Raw genomic sequence first — 21,624 nt, forward strand, 5'->3', positions numbered from 1 at the left:
CAATCAAAAAGAATGAAATCTTGCCATTTGCAACTACATGGATGGAACTGGAGGGTATGATGCTAAGTGAAATTAGTCAGTCAGAGAAAGAGAAGTATCATATGACTTCAATCACATGAGGACTTTAAGAGACAAAACAGATGAACATAAGGGAAGGGAAAAAAAATAATATAAAAACAGGGAGGGGGACAAAACAGAAGAGACTCATAAATATGGAGAACAAACAGAGGGTTGCTGGAGGGGTTGTGGGAGGGGGGATGGGCTAAATGGATAAGGGGCACTAAGGAATCTACTCCTGAAATCATTGTTGCACTATACGCTAATTTGGATGTAAAATTTTAAAAATAAAAAATTAAATAAAAAAAAATAAAAATAAATAAACGGTTCAGGTAATGAACAGGTATTTTAAAAGTCAAATATGACAGCATGTTTGGAGATTCTACCCAAATGTTGACAGGAGATCACCAAAATCCTACAGGAGAAAACAGGCAGCAACCTCTTTGACCTTGATCGCAGCAACTTCTCACTTGACATCTCTCTGGAGACAAGGGAAACAAAAGCAAAAATGAACTATTGGGACCTCCTCAAAATAAAAACCTTTTGCACAGTGAAGAAAACAACCAACAGAACTAACAGGCAACTTATAGAATGGGAAAAGATATTTGCAAATGAGGTACCTGAAGACTCCCTGACTCTGAACCCTCAAGGACAGAGCTGTAGGACAGTCAAGTTTGATGTGTAGGTATAAAGTACTGATGAGTGACAGAAAAAGATGGGTTGGTCAGCTCTACGGCAATTGCTTTGAACTCCTTACAAAAAACACAGTGCCCACCTAGGAAAGCAGGTTAAGGCACCTCCTTCCTCTAGCTGAACCATAACCCAATCTTGATAAGGTGATAAGATCCTGTTGGATGAGGGTTACCTCAAGTTTTGAGCAGGAAGAATTAAAATGTACGTAGGCATCATCTCATTTCTGGTTAAGCAATAAAGAAGATATGCTAATTTTCAATTTACATAACACACCCATCCATCTGGCAATGAGGCAAACCCTCTTTCCTTGATTCTCTGCCTTAAAAAAAAATCTGGCTTTAGTGGTAAAAAAGCTCAGTGTAAGAAGGAACAATAAATAAAATAACTAAATGCAAATCAAACATAAATGTCATAACAACTGAGGCATATAGAAAACTTTTTCACTTAGGCATTAAAAGGTCAAATTGGATGTCCCTATGTTCTTTTACAATCGCCAATTCATTCTTTTTGTCATTTCTACCCTGATGTTCCCCATGGTCTTTCATCCCTGATCTTCTGAATTTTTATATGCCTGGGAATTCATCAGATTATAAAACCAGGTGACTGGGTGCCTATCTGATGATTCAGGGTGTGAGCTGTATTAGAGAACTTCCACCTGCTGGAATGAACCTATTTCTATTTAATCACCCCTTCTTATAGAAAGGCCACAAAATGCTGCGGCCTCTAGGTTCTAATAATAACTGATAATAACAACTAGGTCAGAAGTCCCACAACTAAGGGATACTACTTTCATACCTAAACCTTCTATTATTTATGGGGAGGGGGAGCAGAGAGAGCGAGGAGGACACTTATAATGCTAACGAGGTTATTTCAGGACCAACGTTTTTAAACTGAATTGTTTTTAAGAAAATTCAAACATACACAAAAACAGACTGAATAACATGAGACCCTGACATACCCATGGTCTAGATTCGTTATCATCAAACTTTTGCCACACTGACTTTATCTCTGTTGTCTCATTTTGTTGAATTAAAGTAAATCTCAAGCATAATTTCATTTCATCCCGATATACTTCAGTATCCATATCTGTATAGATATTTTCACATAATACTTCATCATATCTACCAAACTTAAGACTCTTCAAATTCTCTTGCCTGCTTCAAAGACAGATTGCTTTTTTTCACATCAGGATCCAAACAAAGTCCATACATTATATTCGGTGGTTGTTATCTCCAGAAGTCTGTCTTAATCTAGAACCATCTCCCCGTTTTTTAAATTCAAGCCATTAACTTGTTGAAGAAATTGCCAGTTTACTTTAGAATGACTCATCCTTTGGATTTCTACTTTCTCATAGTATAATTTGTTTCCCTCTATTTCCTGTAAATAGAATCCTCACCACCCTTCTCTTTACATATTGTCTTCATCTAAACCAGAAAACACAGAGAACAATTTGAGTGGCTATTTTCTCAATTCTTCCCAGGATGGTGCGTGGTGCCATTCTAAGTGAATAGGAGAGAGGTTACCTTATTATATACAGTAGATTCCATAGGACAGTAGGACTCAATTTCCTCCCAGAACCCAGATGAGAAAAGCTTACAGGCTTGATCATATTCAGTTTCAACTTTTGCAGGGCACAAATACTTCACAGAAGGCACCGTATGTTTTGTATTGCATCATACCAAGAGGCACAATGTCTGCTTCTCTTACTCTTAAGGTTGTGAGGATGAATTAGTGGGTTCAGATGATGGAAATGTCTAACAGTTTCATTAACTAATGACTGCTGTAGATATCTGGTGGGGGGATAGGCAGTTGCAAAGAACCTAAGCCAAGAATTGAGTGAAAATTTCTACCAAGGGTGATCTATCTCATCGTGGGGCCCAAAAGGGATGACAACTTATATGGTACAATACCAAACTGTCTTACTCAAAAGGAAGCAATTTGACTTCTCCTTGGCATACCCCTCTAATAGCGGTCAGTGAGAGCAAGACCAGACATGGACTATTCATTTCCACCTTAAAACAGCTTTAAAACTTTGGGGTGCCTGGGTGGCTCAGTTGGTTAAGCGTCCAACTTTGGCTCAGGTCATGATCTCATGGTCTGTGAGTTCAAGCCTGCATCTGGCTCTGTGCTCAGAGCCTGGAGCCTGCTTCGGACTCTGTGTCTCTCACTCTCTCTGCCCCTCCCCCCACTTGCATTCTGTCTCTCTCTCAAAAATAAATAAACATAATTTAAAAAACACATAATAAATAAATAAATAAATACATAAATAAATAAATAAAAATCTAAGTCAACATATTCAAAGTTGTTTGCCTGTCAAAATGGGCCTAGCATGCCAGGAGAGCATTTCCTTTATCTTCCTCAATAATATTTCCAATCTCCCAAATCTTTTTTTCAAAGAAGCATGGAGAAATGCCCCACCAAGATGGGACACAAAACAAATTATGCTCACTACACCTAGTGTGAAATGAAAAGAAATATTTTGCCTCCAAAAACATAACCTAAGTAAACATGGTAAAGTAATACCAGATACCCCCTTTATCACACCTGAAGTGGTTAGGAGAGATGAAAGCAGCAGTTTCTAGCCTCTGCGCCCAGTGGGTAGTCAATAAAGTTGCTGACAATCTCATTCCTGCTATCAAAAAAGGGCTAACTAGGTAAGGGCGAGGCCTAGACAATTAAGTTATGTACTAAAGCAATATACTACAACGGTGCAAGAGGGAGAACACAGAGTTTACTAAAACCAAAGCAACTGGAGCAAGCTGTTTTAGTTGGACTGCCTAGGAAAATGTATCATGCACCAGTTTTTTACTGCCGGAAAACTAGTACGTGAATATCCTCCGCTACTACCATATTCCTAAAGTGGCCTCCATCATATATGTGTTCCATCGCTTGGCACGGATTCTGTGAACCAATAAAGTTCCTGTCTTTGGAGCAGCACAGCAGGATTGCGCTCCTCTTGCTGCACGTATACCCATACTTTCTTGCTCTTCTTCCACCTGCTCTGCCCCCCTAGTCCGCTGGGACCTATCGAATCTGCATCTACTCTGACAAGGTCGGTGGTGGAGTCGGAGTGGAGGAGAACGAACCTGCCCTACCCTCGCCTCACTGTCCACGAGTAAAACCTACACTAGTGCAAGCTCAGCATGAAGAGCAAATGAAATGGAAACCCTGAGAGTGAGGTCAAAAGTATAAAACGTAATTACTAAGTCCATACAATGTTAAGCACTACAGGAGAGATTAAAGGTCACTTAGTATAACTCTCTTATTTTATAAAAGAGAATACGATAGTCCAGAGAAATTAAATTATTTGTCCCAAATTACAGTAGCAATGAGAAAATAAAATACAAAATAAAATGATGTCCAAAGACCTTTTGGGTAAAGATCAAAAACATTAGGTAAAACTACTAATCACGTAGAAATACTTGGAATTTTTAAAGGACAAAAATGTTCATTCATTTTACAAACATTTACTGAGAGCCCATTATGTGACAGGCATAGTCTTAAGAACCGGGGATGAACCATTGAATAAGCAAAAATCCCTGTCTTTGTGGAGTATACAATCCAGCAGGGAGAGAGAGAAAATAAACATTAAGTAAAATATATAGTATGTCATGCAGAAAGAAGTATTAGGAAGAAAGGTGAAGCAGAGAAAGGGGATAAGGAATACCTGGGTGTGGAGGTGGTCAGGAGGGTTGATTTTAAAATAAGATGGTCAAGGGTGCCTAAGTGGCTCAGTTGGTTAAGCATCCAACTCTTGATTATAGCTCAGGTCATGATCTCACAGTTTGTGAGTTCGAGCCCTGAGTCCAGCTCCACGCGGGCAGTGCAGAGCCCGCTTGAGAGTCTCTCTCTCTCTCAAGAACAAATAAATAAGGATTTAAAAAAAAAAAAAAAAAATAAGATGGCCAAGGGTCCAGAAGGCCCTTTAAGAAGATACATTTGAATAAAGACTTAAAGGAGGTAAGGAAGTTAGCCAAATATTACCTGAGGGAGAAGTGTCTCCATGTAGAGCAAACAGCAAATTAAAAAGCCCTAAAGCAAAAGTGTCCCTAGACTGTCCTAAGGAATACAAAGATGAGCAGAATGTGCAAAAACAAAGAGCAGTTGGAGATAAAGACTCAAAAGGGATTAGGACCAGATTTTTTACGGCCTTGTATGACATAATAAGGACTCTGGCTGAAATTTCCCGAATAGCCAAAGGGAACTGTGAGCAGAGGAGTGATACAATCTTACTTTTTCTGAAAGGACTGCTCTGGTTGTGGTACTAAGAACAGTCTGGAAGGGGCAAATATAGAAACAAGATAACCAACTAGGAGACCGTCACAATAATTCAGGAATGATGATGACTCAGATCAGGGATGCAGTGGGGCAGATACTGAGAAGTAGTTGTATACTGCATACATTTTCAAGGTAGAGCCAACAAGAAGTTGCATAAGAAAGACACAAGTAAAGGTTGACTCTATGCTTCTCCTTCTTCTTCTTTTTTTTTTTTTTTTTTTTTTTTGGCTAAAAAGATGGAGCTGTCATTTGCTGAGATGGAGAAGACTGAAGGAACAGATTTTTTTGTTGTCGTTAGGGGGTATGCATATGTGTGTGTAAAAGGTGGAGACCAGAAGGTTGGTTTTTGGATGTGTTAAGTTTGGTTGCTGTACTGAGAAAGTATACAAAGTACAGGCAGAGAGATTACTTAGGAAACTCTTACAGTAATCCATGAGAGAGATGCTGGTGGTTTGGACCAGGCATCTGGCAGGATAAGGAACATGAATGGGAGATACATTTTGAAGGTAGAGCTGACACAATTTGCTGAGGAAGTGATGAAGGATGAAAATGAGATAAAGACAGAAGGCAATGATTTCTTCAAGTTTCTCGGCCTCAATAAATAGATGGGACATGGGAATTGACATGGGAAAGATTGCAGAAGGAGCAAATTTGAGGGAGGCCAACGATGTGGAAATGTCAAGTAAGCAGTTGGAGTTGTTAACAGTTTGATTTCAGTGAGAGGTCTGGACCAGAATATAAATTTGGGAGTATGTAGATAACATTTAAAACCATCAGGGGCGCCTGGGTGGCTCGGTTGGTTAAGCGTCGGACTTCGGCTCGTGTCATGATCTTGCGGTTTGTGAGTTTGAGCCCTGCATCAGGCTCTGTGCTGACAGCTCGGAGCCTGGAGCCTGCTTCCAATTCTGTGTCTCCTTCTATCTCTGCCCCTCCCCCACTTGTGCTCTGTCTCTATCAAAAATAAATAAATGTTGGGGCGCCTGGGTGGCTCAGTCGGTTAAGCGTCCGACTTTGGCTCAGGTCACGATCTCGCGGTCTGTGAGTTCGAGCCCCGCGTCAGGCTCTGGGCTGATGGCTCTGGGCTGATGGCTCAGAGCCTGGAGCCTGTTTCCGATTCTGTGTCTCCCTCTCTCTCTGACCCTCCCCCGTTCATGCTCTGTCTCTCTCTGTCTCAAAAATAAATAAACGTTAAAAAAAAATTTTAAAAATAAATAAATGTAAATTAAAAACAAAAAACAAAAACATCAGACTGGGGTGCCTGGATGGCTCGGTCGGTTGAGCGTCCAAATTCGGCTCAGGTCATGATCTCACAGCTTGTGGGTTTGAGCCCCTTGTTGGGCTCTGTGATGACAGCTCAGAGCCTGGAGCCTGCTTCCGATTCTGTGTCCCCTCTCTCTGCCCTTCCCCTGCTTGTGCTTGGTCTCTCTCTCTCAAAAATAAATAAACATTAAAAAAAACTTTTTAAAAAACTATCAGACTAAAAGAGATTACCAGAAGAGTAAGTGTAGGTAAAAAAGAAGTCCAGGGACTGAGCCCTGTGACACCCTAATATTCAAAGATGAGGAAAACACAGCAAAAAGAAATGAAGAAGAAATAACCAGTTGAGTTGGAAGAAAAATCAAAAGCTTTGGTGTTGTAGAAGCCAGGTGATAAGAAACTTCAAAAAAAAAAATGTTTAATTCTGTTGAAAGGTCAAGAGGAAGTATGAGAATGAATGACCATTGGATTTAACAATATGGAAGTCATTGGTGACTCTGAAAAAAGCATCTTCATTGGAGAGATGAAGGCAAATGTCTTGCTAGAATGCATTCAAGACAGAATGTGAGAACAGGAGGAGGAGGTAGAGACAACTCAAGGAGTTTTGTCAGAAAGAGAAGCAGAGAAGGCTGGTGGTAGGTAAAGGGGAAGGCAGGGCGAAGAAAGATAGGTTTTCTTCTCTCTGGTTGGTTTTAAAGATGGAAGAAATCACAGCAGCTTTATATACTGATAGCAAGACTAGGAGTGAGGAGGAAATTATGATGCAGAAGACAAGGCAGAGAAATGCTGAGGCATTGTTTCCTTAAGTAGGTGGAAGGGAACTGGATCTAGCCACAAGTCAGAGCAGGCCTAAGATAGAATAAAAGTTTATCCATATTAAGAACTAAGATACACAGGGGCGCCTGGGTGGCTCAGTCGGTTAAGCGTCCGACTTCAGCCAGGTCACGATCTCGCGGTCCGTGAGTTCGAGCCCCGCATCAGGCTCTGGGCTGATGGCTCAGAGCCTGGAGCCTGTTTCCGATTCTGTGTCTCCCTCTCTCTCTGCCCCTCCCCCGTTCATGCTCTGTCTCTCTCTGTCCCAAAAATAAATAAAAAACGTCGAAAAAAAAAAAAAAAAAAAGAACTAAGATACACAGGTAGGTAGGCAGGTAGGTAGGATGGTGGGAACTTGGGGAACCTCCCTTTGACAGCTTGTTTTTCCAGAGATACAGGAAGCATTGTCACCACCTGGTAAGTATGAGGGAAAACCTAGAAGAAATTTGAGGAGAATAAAGAAATAATTATCTAAGAAAGTTCATTCTTACTCAGTTGTTTATTTGAAATGTCTGCCACCTACCCTATTTGAATTAGTGGGTCCAAACTTAATACCCCCCCTCCCCTCCCAGAAATCAAAATCTATCTCACTTAGGCTCACTTCTTACATCCAGGTCTCTTCATTTTTATAGGTCCTTCTCATTTAGAAACCTTGTAGAATTTGTCCATCCAACCATGAGTTCACAAACTTATAAATTAGCAAACTCTTAGATTCCAAGCTTCTTTTCAAAGTGCATTCATCCAATTTAAACAGGATTTGCCACACTACCATCAGTAAGGGTTATGAGACTCAGGCTTCCTCCTTGGTAGCTGCTAGCTATCCCAGCATTCTCTAACCCCACAGAAATAAATCATTAACACTGTTTATATATGACCAAATTACAACGCAAAAACATATTCCTGCTCAGGGGAGATTTATGTTCATAGACTGAACCTAGAGGAAGAAGACTGGAAAGTTGCTTAATCCTATGCAAGATTTAATCCCATTATCATTTCACTGTGAACTTGGTGTCAGACACATCAATTCACCTATCTCAGATAACCAAACTAAAAAAAAAAAAAAAAAGAAAATAGAATGAACAAGCAAAAAGCTTGTAGTACAAGACCAAATAGGTAAGAACTAATACAACTTATCCTAGCAGTAAAAGGTTGGTCTGACATCTGAAAACCAATTATTGTAATACATTTTATTAAGTAGAGAAAAAAAAGACAAAAAACACACAATAATCCTAATAGATGCAGAAAAACATTTCACAACATTAAATACTTTTTCAGGGTAAAAACACTCAACAAACTAGTAACAAAAGGTAACTTCCTCAAACTAATAAAGGGAATTCAGGGACCCTTTATTAAAAGCTTTTATTAAAACTCACAGCAAACATCACACATAATGATGAAAGACCAAATGTTTTCCCCCTAAGATTAGAAACAAGACAAGGATGTCCACTCATCATTCCTATTCAACATGGTACTGGATGTTCTACCCAGGGCAATTAGGCAAGAAAAAGAAATAAAAGGCATCCAGATCAGAGAGGAAAAAAGCAAAACTATCTCTATTTGCAAATGAGAAGATCTTATATATTAAAAAATCCCAAGAAACCCCCCCAAAACTACTAAAAGTAAAAAAGAGTTCAGGAAGGTTGCAGAACACAAGAATAATATACAAAAAATCAATTACATTACTATACACTTGCAATGAACAATCTGCAAATAAAATTAAGAAAATAATTCTATTGAAAATAGCATCAAAAAGAATAAGATACTTTGGAATAAATTTAACAAAGTAAGTACAAATTTTATGCTCTAAAAACTACAGAACATTGTTGAAAGAAGTTAAAGAAGACTTAAATGAATGTAAAGATATCTTGTGTTCATGAATCACAAGGTAATTGCTCCAAAAGTGATCTATAGATTCAATGCAATCCCTATTAAAAAAAAAATCTCAGCTAGCTTTTTTTTTATTTTTTTTTAAATTTTTTTTTTTTTTCAACGTTTTTTATTTATTTTTGGGACAGAGAGAGACAGAGCATGAACGGGGGAGGGGCAGAGAGAGAGGGAGACACAGAATCGGAAACAGGCTCCAGGCTCCGAGCCATCAGCCCAGAGCCTGACGCGGGGCTCGAACTCACGGACCGCGAGATCGTGACCTGGCTGAAGTCGGACGCTTAACCGACTGCGCCACCCAGGCGCCCCTCAGCTAGCTTTTTTTGCAGGAGGTAATCTTAAAATTCATATGAAAAATGCAAGCGACTCAGAATAGCAAACCAATCTTGAAAAAGAAGAACAAAGTTGGAAGACTTCCACTTCCCAACTTCATAACATACTAGAAAGCTACATTAATCAAGACAGATTGTACTGGTATAATGATAAACATATAGATTAATAGAATAGAACTCAGTTCAGAAATAAACCCCCACCTTAATGGTCCACTAATTTTTGACAAGAATGTCATATCAATTCAGCGGCACAAATGATAAATTTTTTGAACAAATGGAGCTAGGACAACTGGATATCCTCGTTCAAAAAAGTGAAGTTGGACCCAGGTCTAACACCTACACAAAAATTAACTCAAAATAGATCACAGACCGGGGCGCCTAGGTGGCTCAGTTGGTTGAACATCTAACCCTTGGTTTCAGCTCAAGTCACGATCTCACGGTTTCTGAGTCCAAGCCCTGCCATCGGGCTCCATGCTGACAGTGTGGAGGCTCCTTGAAATTCTCTCTCGCCCTCTCTCTCTGCCTCTCCCCTGCTCACTCCCTCTATCAAAATAAATAAACTTATAAAAAGAAAAACAATAGATCACAGACCTAAATGTAAGAACTAAAACTATAAAACTCTTATTAGAACACACAGGAATAAATCTTTGTGACCTTGGATTAGGTATCGGTTAAAGAAACAAAAGAAAAACAAAAGAAAAAGTTTAAATGAATTTGAGTTCATCAAAATTAAAAACTTCTGTGTGGCAAAGAAAATCATCAAGAAAGTGAAAAAAAAATCTCCAGAATGGGAGAAAACCTTCACTAATCATATGTCTGATAAGAGACCTATATAGAGAATATACTAACACTCATAACTCAATAATCAAAAGATAAATAACCCAAGTACAAATGGGCAAAGGATCTAAAAAGACAGTTTTCCAAAGAAGATATACAAATGGCTGATAAGCACATGAGATGCTCAACATTATTAGCCACCAGGAAAATGCAAATTAAAACCACTGTGAGATACCACTTCACACCCAGTGGGATGGCTATAATCAGAGACAGATAATGACACATGTTGGTAAATGTGAAGAAATCTGAACCCTTATCACCATAGGTAGAAATATAAAATGGTATAGCCAGCCACTTTGGAAAACGGTTTTCAATTCCTCAAAACATTCAACATAGAGCTACCACGTGACCCAGCGTATTCACTCCTAGGTATACACCCAAGAGAAATGAAAACATATGTTCACAGAAAAATCTGTAAGCAAATGTTCATAGCAGCGTTATTCATAATAGCCAATTAGGAGAAAGAGCCCAAAAGTTCATCAAGCGATGAATGCGTAAAATAAAATGTGGTATCCATAGAGTGGAATATTACTGGGCAACAAAATGCAATGAAGTATTATACTGATACATGCTAAAACATGGAAAAAATCTTAAAAACATTATACTAAACATGGGGCGCCTGGGTGGCTCGGTCTGTTGAGCGTCTGACTTCGGCTCAGGTCATGATCTCACGGCTCGTGAGTTCGAGCCCTGCGTCAAGCCCTGTGCTGACAGTGCTGACAGCTCAGAGCCTGGAGCCTTCTTCAGGTTCTGTGTCTCCCTCTCTTGTTCTCTGCCCCTCCCTCACTCCTGCTGTCTCTCACAAATAAAGAAACGTCAAAAAAAAAAAAAAAAAAAAGAAATTATACTAAACAAAGACTCCAGACACAAAAATTATATATTGTATGATTCCATTCTTATGAAAAGTCCGGAACACGTAAATCTATCTATAGAGACAGAAAGCAGGTTGGTGATTGCCGAGCGCTGAGGGAGGAGGGAATGGGAAGTGACTGCTAATGGGATGGAATTTTCCTTCTTAAAATTTTTAACTGTGGTAAAAAAACAAAACAAACAAACAAAAAACTGCACATAATCTAAAGTTTACCATTGTCATTGTTTTTAAGTGTGTACACGCTGTGTTCAGTCATGTTAAATAGATTCACACCGTTGTAAAAATAGATCTCCAATACTTTTTCATATTGTAAAACCGAAACCCTACACGTTCAACAACTTTGCATTTCCTCCTCCCCCCAGACCCCAGCAATACTATTCTAGTTTCTGTCTTTATGAATTTGACTAAGTTCCTCATATAAGTGGAATCATACTGCATTTTTCTTTTTGTGACTGGTTTACTTCACTCAGCATGTTCGTAGGGCTCGTCCATATTATATCATGTGGTAGTACTTCTTTCCTTTCTAAGGCTGAATAATATTCCATTGTACGTATAGACCACATTTTGCTTATCCATTCATCTGTCGACAGACACTTCTTGGGTTGCTTCCACTTCTTGGCCACTGTGAGTAATACTGCCATGAACATGGGTATGCAAATATCTGTTCGAGATCCTACTTCCAATTATTTCAGATACATACTCAGTAGTGGGATTGTTGGATTATGGGGGCATCTCTTTAGAATGACGAAACTATTCTAAAATTTGACAGTGGTGACACTTGCACAATCCTAGAATATACTAAAAACCACTGAACTGCACATTTCAAATGAGTTAATCACATAGTATATGAATTATATCTCAATAAAACTGTTAGAAATACAACTCTTAAAGGCTGAATCATGGATACAAATACTTAAAGATTTTGACTGAACTGGATTATTAATCTGGTTAAATAACCAGTCAATCTTGTCATACAGGTAATTTTGACCCTTATTTTTGATGACCTGGCTTGATGTTTAGGGGTTTTTTGAGATGTAACCTATGTGCTTCTTCAACACTGATCATTAGAGAAAGTGGGAAAAAGAAATTCTCAGTACCCAAAATTTAACTCAGTACCTCAGTACCTTTAATTCAATACTAAACCTTTTCATATTTTGTGTCAGGAAATCAGTGATGAAATAACAAATTCACACTAACTATAGAAATTTTTACTTCATCTGCTCTGTAGATATGCCATTCTTCACATTTTTAAAAGATAGGGAAATAAGGCAGGACCTTTACTCACTTTGACTTCAGATTTACTTTTTGAAATGTCACTCACAATTATTTCACATAGAAGAAGCTCAAAAGACAGAGGGTTTATTTACCTTGTTTTTACAGTACAAAATTATAAAATTATAAAGTACTATGGCCAATGGCACTGAATGGGGAAAGAGGCAATAAGTTTAAAAGCCAGGAGAGAAAAGTCTTGAGGAAAACAAAATGTGCATCAAATTCAGATTCTTCTCATCTCTAATCGCTATATATAACTAGAACAGCTAACAGGAATGTAGATGGCCACTGATGCTCAGAAACCCATTTCATCATCTTTTCTGTTTTATCTAGACATTTCCAGTTTTGTCAAGACTCAAAGAAACAGTTTTAAAAAGGCAATAAATGAGATAATCTCAATGATTTCTCATGATCTCTTCTGATCAGAGCAGAGCTAAGTAAAAAAACCTTACTGGTCTAACTGATCATTTTTTAAAAACAAGAGACTCCGCACAGTTCACGGCAAAAACACAAGCTTGGAAGCCAGCTTTCAATTTCAGCCCAAGCACAGACTGAAACAATGGTAATGATCTAATTATAGAGACGGTTGTTACGTGGGACAGTCTTTCTTTCTAGATTACATATCTTATACACTTTATCAGTTTTTCCTAAATAATCTCTCAGGGTTGGTTTTAAATGAAGACTGAAATACTAACAGTTGGATTCAGATTCTCATTACACATTTTTCAAAGTCCGTCTGTGTGCAGAAACCAAATTATGCATGGCGACTCGAAGAGCTGAGTTCCCCACAGGGCTATCACAGGAGTTGATGACCGAATGTAGTGCCCGGGTATATGCTGCAAATAAAGATTTGCACGGTGATGAAGTCAGTCAGATTCTCCACTACTCTCCCCACTTCCTTCCCATTAGTACTGCTTCTCTACTAAGTCTCATAGGTATTAACTTTGCCTACTCATTGAATACATATTTATCGAGTACTTAGTACATGCCAAGCACTCTGTGAGGACAGAAAAGAGAATGAAGAGGATGGACACAGAGATAATTAAGTTTCAGGGTAATACTTTCAAACCAGAGGCATATACAAAATGTTGTCACATAATGAATTTCAGAATGAATGAAAACACATCCGGGAAGAGGGAAAAGATTTCCAGAAGTAGTAACACTTAAGACGGTCTAGGAGGATTAATAAGAGTAAAGGAAAGGCGGCCTTCCGGGCAGAAAAATAGATGGCACAAAAGGTATAAAAGAAAGCGATGTGTACTGGAAGTAGCAAGTCTGATAAGGCTGGAGTGTCACCTGGGGCCAGAGAGAAAATATGCTAAATATGGCATGCATTTCGTACTGTAATGGTGAACCCTAGAGGTTTTAGAAATAGAGGAATGGCATGATAAGATCTGTGTTTTTAAAATTTAACTCACAGAATTGATTAGGAACTTGTATCACACAGACAGGGCAGGGGGAATACAAATACTGGCAGTATTTTTGGTATGCACACGAAGCCTACACAATCTCTACCCTATGTAATAAATAAATATATTTAAGGACAGCCAGGAAACAGAAACATTGGTGACAATAATAAGGACTCTGTTTTTCTCTAGCTGGGATTCCTGAATATAGAGCTGATACTGGTCCTCATTTTCCTCAGTGTCACCTGGCAGAAGTGGCAGTCTAATGTGGATACAGATGGTAATAAGTCTATGTTAAATAACATTAAAGTATTTGGGCAGTAGGGAATGTAACTGGACAGAGGCCTCACTTCGATGGCCCTAAAACACAAGCTCTCATTTCTTCATTCACAGGAGGACCTGGAATCCAAGTCTCCCTAAGGTGGAACGGAAATATTTCCCCAGCATAAGTGGAGACAAGAAGGTAACAGATCTCAAAAAGGATTTTAACTCACTATAATTATTTTTATTGTCTCAAGAGTTGCTTTGTAAAGGAGTTATAACAGTCACTGACATCTAGTAAACAACCAATGAATGCTAAATTACTACAATCACTACATTTATTGTTTGTTTGTTTCATTGCCACCAGGCCCCAACCCTTCCTTTAAGAAGCTTACCTCTAGGGTTTTTATAGAAAATACAATTGTTGGCACAGGTATCAGGATGCGCATCCCAAAAATCAGGACCACAACAGCATAGTGGAGGTAAAGTGATATTATACAGCTGCATTTTCTCCTGGATCTGGGCTCTTAGAGCTTCCGTATATCTATATAAAGATAACAGTAAGATCAGGCAAAGTGAACCACTAGGAAGAGAATGAGCATGAGTCCTTACTTCACCAGCTTTCACTAGTAAAATTATTTCACATCTCCATGCCTCAACTCTTCCTCTTGTACTGGGAAATAGCACGGGAGGAAATACAGTGCTATTCCACTAGAGCCAGGACTTCATGCAGAACTTTTCAAAATACCTTTGGCATTCCTTCTCTCTCTGTTGTTGTTTTTCTCTGGCTCCTTTTACTTCCTCAAGCTGTAGCTGGGCTATTTTCTCACTCATCTTCTCTCCTGAACATGGCTCTTCATGGAAGTTCATTCTTAGTATCCTCTGCTCCTCAGCGTAACGTTGCTGCTCTTTCTTTTTTTTAATTCTGAGAATAAAATAACATGGTTAGGAATTTCATAAAATCATTATTTAGAACTAGCTACTAGAACCAAATAACTCAAAGAATTCCCAGAAACAAGGGAGTCAGGAAATCAGTTTAGCACCCCTAGAATAGCCTCAGAAATTCCTGCTGGCTGATTTGAGTTTATCTTATAGCTCACATAAATATGTAACCTCTCAAGTGGCAATGACCATTGGTTACAAATAAAAAAGTGTTTCTGGGGGGGTGCCTGGGTGGCTTAGTCGGTTAAGACACTGCCTCTTGATTTCAGCTCAGGTCATGATCTCACAGGTTTGTGAATTCAAGACCCACACTGGGCTCTGCACTGACAGTGAGGAGCCTGCTTGGGATTCTCTCTCTGTCTCCCTCCCTCCAGGCCCCTCCCTCACTCTTCTCTCTCAAAATAAATAAACTTAAAAAAAAAAAGTTTTTCTGTAAGAATCCAATTACAAAAGCATTCTTTCCTTAAACAGCCAAATAAATAGATAGATAAATAAACCAAACAATCAACCAGACAAAATCCAAAAACAATGGCTCTTATGGCTCTCAACATCAGGCACTGAGAAACAGTGATTCTTGACAAATGGCAAACAAATGAAGTGAGCCCTTTAACTGCCCAAGCCTTGAAAGTCTCCAGGCAGTGGCACAGGGGTGGGAGTGTTGAGGTAGAGCCTGGTGGACTGAGTTGAGAAGAGACAGCTCACAGTCCAGGGACACAAAGGCAACTAGAGTTCATAAGACAGAATACCAGAGAGGAGAAAACCCAGAGATCTACAGAGGTCTCCTTCTAATACACAGCAGAGTACTGTGCACATATTGGAAGAGAGAACCTGAGGTTAGGGACAGAATCATCAGAATGACTAATAAGGGAGAGTGCCTTGTGCTCGCACAGAGCTGGGAACAGTGCCTGTTCCTGCCACTCAGACATGAAAAACTCATAATGCACAGGGCACTGGGTAGAGTTTTCAGGAAGATCTTACCTCCACAGTGGGGAATAACGATTAGTCCCAAACTGAGCACTGATCCAGACACAATCTAATAAATTATAAAAGCAAAGCTCTAAAGTAATTTAACTGCATCCCAGAACAAAGCTCAGAAAAATGTATATGAATACAAAGATATTCAGCAACCAACAAGGCAAAATTTACAGTGTTTGACATCTAATTCAAGATTACCTGGCATGCAAAGAAGCATGTTTATGTTTTAAAAGAAGCTTATGTTTTCCTAAATATACTCATAATTAAGAGAATAACCAATTAAAACCAACTTAGCACTGAGTTATTAGAATTAGCACAGAAAAACGTTAGTTATTATGACTATATTTTATATGTTCAAAAGTCAGGATATAAAAAGGACAAATCAAACTTCTCAAGATGAAAACTACAATTTCTGAGATGAAAAATGCACTGGAGAACAAGCCTAGATCTAATGGAATCAATAATTAATAACATTTCAAAACCAAAAACACCAAGCCCACATGGGTTCACCAATCACAGAAGAAATTATACCAATTCTCTACAACCTCTTTCAGAGAACAGAAGCAGAAAAAAATATTTCTTAACTCATCCTATGATGCCAGCATTACCCTAATACCAAAACCAGACAAAGATATTACAGGAAAAGACAACTAAAGACCAATATTTTTCATGATCACAGAGACAAAAATCTTCAAAACTGTTAGCACATCAAAACTAACAATGTATAAAAAGAATTAGATGCCAAGACCAAGTGAGATTTATCCCAGGAATGCAAGGCTGGTTCAACATGAAAAAAAATTAATGTCATGTATCACATCAAAAGACTAAATAAGAAAAATCACATGACCCTATAAATAAATGGAGAAAAAGCATTTGACAAAATCCAACACCATTTATGACGATACTCTTGGTAAACTAGAAATAAAAGGAACTTCCTAATCTTGATAAAGACTATCTACCAAAAAAACCTACAGCTAACATCATACTCAATGGTGAGAAACTAAACACTTACCCACGAGGATCAGGAACAAGGCAAGACTGTCTCCTCTCACCACTCCTTTTCAACATGGTACTAAAAGTCATAGCTAGTGCAATAAGACAAGAAAGGGAAATAAAAGATACAGAGATTGGGAAGGAAAATAAAACTATCTTTGTTTCCAGATGACATGACAGTCTATGTTCTTCCCAACCTGATCTATAGATTCAATGAAATCCCAATAAAAATCCCAGCAAGTTATTTTATAGATATTGACAAACTGATTCTAAACTTTATATGGAAAAGGCAAAATTCCCAGAATAGCCAACATAATATTGAAGGAGAAAAACAAAGTTGGAAGACAGACACTATTCAACTTCAAGACTTATTATAAAGGTACAGTAATCAAGACAGTGTGGTATTGGTAGAAGAACAGACAATTAGAACAATCGACACAACACAGAGCCCAGAAATAGACCCATCTAAATAGAGTCACTTGATCTCTGACAAAGAAGCAAAGCAATGCAATGGCACAAAGACAGTCTCTTCAACAAATGGTGTGGGAACAACTGAATATCCATATGCAAAAACTCAATCTAGACGTAGAACTTACACTCGTCACAAAATTAACTCATAGAATTAAATATAAAACACAGAACTACAAAGCTCCTAGAAGATAACTTAGGAGAAAATCTATATGATCTTGGATATGGTAATGATTTTTCAGATACAATACCAAAGGCACGATCCATTAAAGAAATAACTGATAAGCTAGGCTCCATTAAAGTCAGAAACTTCTGCTCTGCAAAAGGCATTGTCAAAAGAATGAGAAGTCAAGCCACAGGTTGGGAGAAAATATTTGCAAAAGATATCTGATAAAAGACCATGAACCAAAATATACAAAGAACTCTTAAAACTCAACAATAAGAAACCTGATTTAAAAATGTGCCAAAGACCTGAACAGACACCTCAGCAAAGAATATGCCCAGTTGGCCTTGAACAACACTAGTTTCAACTGCATGGGTCCACTTTGATATGGATTTTTTTTACAGTACAGTACTGTAAATGTATTTTTCTTTCTTATGATTTCCTTAATAACATTTTCTTTTGTCTACTTTAGATATATATACCATATAAAATATGTGTTAATCAACCGTTTATGTTATTGTGAAGGTTTTCAGGCAACAATAAGCTACTAGTAGTTAAGTTTTGGGAGAGCCAAAAGTTACATGTGGGTTTCTGACAGTGTAGCATGTTGCTGCCCCTAACTCCCATTTTGTTCAAAGGTCGTATGATTATGGGATCATGCCTTAGTGATGAGTGAGTGAGTGAATTATTGGCTGACAACTGACTGACTGACTGACTGACTAAATGGTGAGGTTACCCTTCGGTGAGCATTAACATGGAAGATAAATATTTTCATATCTTCTGCCTGGAGAAAACTATACATTTACCTCTTCCCCAGATCTCCTTGTCACCAACTTTCCAATAATGTTCCTTTCAAGTCCCCTGAGACCATCCAGCCAAATAACTGAGCACAGCCCATGGATCAGCATGGATTCCTGCCTCTATAAGCATAAGAGTTTAGGTTGAGTGAACAGTAATATATCTTAGATGACCAAAACAGAGTCATAATGGCCCTTCAATCGATTCTCAGACTTGAGCCAATTTATAGACCAAGAACCTCTTGAAGTGGAGTCCAGGCTTCCTTGAGGAAGGACCCTGCTACAATGCCAGAATTTTATACTGTTAATCTTTCTCTCAGTCTTCCACAAGGGAACCATGATCTATTATCCAAATGCCATAGGTCTCTATGAGTCAGACTATTGTGATTATTGCTTTGGCTCAGTTATCCAATTACAGTAACCACATCCCTCTTTTCTTGTTGATTAAATACCTGCCATTCCAGAGTCCCATTATCCTCATTGCATCAGGAATCCCAATTTGGTGGTTGCAGTTCCTACTGTAATGTTTGACCTACAGAGAAGGGTGACTACAGAACTCTTCAAGAATGCTGAGGCTCCCCTCACAAGTTTTTCACAGTGGTGGTGAAAGGTGTGTCCTCTTGACCACCTTCCCAGAGCTGGTGAACAGGTCTTACATGGTAAGTTCATTCTAACGTACCAGTCTCTCTAAGCTTTCGGGTACCTTCCTCTACAATATGCCAAGGAGGTTCTGGCATTTAACTTCATTTCGTATAGGCCACCTTTGGGTCCATGGTTTAGTCAACTAACCAACATATTAAAGACTCTTCTAACCCCTCAATCTAAAAGACTGAATTTGGAGTCTCTGCTGAGTGGGCACAGACCAATAAATTCTGCCTGATCCAACTTGATATTCCATCCACTATGATCCTATCCTTTTATGACCTATTCTACATATATTCTCTAGATTTCTATACATATAAATTCTTTTTGGAGTGTAGTGTATCTCCTCATAGGTCATACTTTGTATCTTACTTGGGGACTGCTGGGACTTGAGTCTAGTTATAGGTTGAGAAACTAAGAGTGCTGGCAGGGGTAGCAAATTAATATAGGCCCAAATCAGGGCAGAGGCTATGGGGATGGGTAGCAGGGTCTGATGGTTAATTTTATGCATCAACTTGATTTCACGGACCATGGGGTGCACATTATTCAGGGGACCTCTGTGAAGATGTTTTTGGATGAGATTAACATTTAAATCAGTAGACTGCATAAAACAGACTGCCTTCTCTAATGTAGGTGGGCCTTGTCCAATCAGTTGAAGGACTAAATAGAACAAAAAAGGCTGACCCTCCCAATAGTAAGAGGGAACTCCTCCTGACCCTGGATGCTTTGAGCTAAGACATTAGTCACATCCTGCCTTTAGACTAAAACTGAAATAGTGGCTTTTCCTGGGTACTGAGCCTGCCAGCCTTTGTGTGTGTGTATTTTAAGTTTATTTATTTAAAGTAATCTCTATACCCATTGTGGGGCTCGAACTCACGACCCTGAGATCAAGAGCTGCATGCTCTACCAACTGAGTCAGCCAAGCACCCCAAGCCTGCCAGCCTTTGAATGGCAACTATATCATCAGCAATCCTGGTTCTGACTACAACTAAACCATTGATTCTCTTGCATCTCCAGCTTGCAGATCTTGGGACTTGTCAGTCTCAGTAATAATGTGAGCCAAATCCTTACAATAAATCATATGTATACCACACACACACACACACACACACACACACACATTTTTGGTTCTGTTTCTCTGGACAACCCTAACTAATACAGAGGGAAAGAATGAGAAGGACATTAAGGAGAAAGAATGAACAAGTCTTAGCAACTGATAAAATATAGATTTGGAGGACAGGGGAAAGAGAGAGAAGATGACTCAACCAGAGGATTGTGTGCTTGAGATAAGTGAAGAGGACAAATAGATTTGGAGAAGAAGACAGTGCATCTGACTTACCCAGCCTGAGTTTGAAAGGCATGGGCTACACCCAGGGGTAGATGTACAGGTTCCTGGAGGGAACTTGGGACTTAGTTTTTGGAAAATAGTTCTAGTCATGAGACAACAATGGGAGTCATCTCTACAGAGAGAGTTGAAATTTTAGTGAATGAGACCATGTAGATTATTTCAAAGAACCTAACCAGCTCCAACTCTCTATAATGAGTTTGAATTCTGGGATTATAACTGTCCTGGTTCCAATATTCTTTTTATTTTTAACGTTTATTTATTTTTGGGAGAAAGGCAGAACATGAGCAGGGGAGGGGCAGAGAGAGGCAGACACGGAATCTGAAGCAGGCTCCAGGCTCACAAGCCACGAGATCACAACCTGAGCCAATGCTGGATGCTTAACCAACTGAGAGCCACCCGGGCGTCCCTTCAATATTCTTAAAGGTATCTTGGTACCTAAGCCTTTCAAAAATTACAGAATTTATATTGCTGATTAGTGGTTCAGAGACCACTGCTGGAATCCCTCTCAGAACATCCCTGCTAGATGGTCACCCTGTATCTACTAAAGCCTACAGGGACAGGAAGCTCACTCCTTCACGAAGCAGTCCATTTCTCTTCAGTCTGGAGAATTCTTGAGAGAAGGCCAGAATGAAAAGGGGCTTCAGGGGAAGATTTGCCAGTAAAATAGAGGAAGCAGTAGGTGGACCACTGAGGAACAAAGGTATCAAGGAAATCAAAGAAGAGATCTATCAAGAAGTTACAGGAGAATCAGAACTTAGACTCCTGGAGTTATAGATGAGGAGGCTCCTGATGACTGGAGAGAAGATGATTCCAAACAAGTGGTAGAAACTAAAGTCAGATTCCCAGGGGCTAAAGACAGGTTTGGTGAGAGGAGTTAAGCGTGTTGACTGCTTCTTCAAGTGAGGGCTCTTTTAGGGGACTTTGCATTTCCCCTCCGTCAGCAAGGTGTATTTGAGCCTTTCTTGGTATTTGTAGGTGGAGAACCCACCTCTATTATGAATACTTGACTACATGAATACAATTTAGAGTGTAGGTATAGAAGAATCCACCTTTGAACGATTGCTTTATAAAGTGGGATTCATTTTGCAGATACAATTTTATAATGGCTCATATCCATACACAATTAGGCTGGAGTCATCTATTACTGCGTTACAAATCACCCCTACAACTTAATGGCAGAAAACAACAATAAAGACTTATCCCATTATTTTTGTGAGTCATGAATGTAGACAAGTCACAGTGGGGACAGCTTATCTCTGTTCTATGATATCTGGGGCCTCAACTGAGACTCAAATGCTAAGGAGCTAGAAACATCTAAAGGCTTAACTGACACTG

The 21,624-nt window shown here is 39.0% G+C and overlaps 1 protein-coding gene across 8 annotated transcripts in view; it reads right to left on the minus strand.

Annotated features, from left to right (window-relative positions):
* Positions 1–384: 384 nt before the first annotated feature.
* CCDC15 (coiled-coil domain containing 15) overlaps positions 385–21,624 on the minus strand; it is a 96,473-nt gene continuing 75,233 nt past the window's right edge. For 5 of the 8 annotated variants that reach the window (XM_078432914.2, XM_078432916.2, XM_060605127.3 and 2 more), the window contains 3 exons: positions 14,710–14,886; positions 14,357–14,505; positions 12,361–13,130 (listed from right to left, as the gene is read on the minus strand). In XM_078432914.2, the coding sequence (XP_078289040.2) occupies positions 13,009–13,130; positions 14,357–14,505; positions 14,710–14,886 (448 nt within the window). In that variant the 3' untranslated portion in view covers positions 12,361–13,008. Of the gene's footprint in view, positions 539–12,360; positions 13,131–14,356; positions 14,506–14,709; positions 14,887–18,308; positions 18,423–21,624 lie in introns of those variants that run through there. The other 3 variants (XM_078432915.2, XM_078432917.2, XM_078432918.2) reach the window with 3 other exon arrangements.

The sequence above is a fragment of the Panthera onca genome, chromosome D1, assembly GCF_046562875.1.
Source record: "Panthera onca isolate mPanOnc1 chromosome D1, mPanOnc1 haplotype 2, whole genome shotgun sequence".
NCBI classification, from domain to species: Eukaryota; Metazoa; Chordata; class Mammalia; order Carnivora; family Felidae; genus Panthera; species Panthera onca.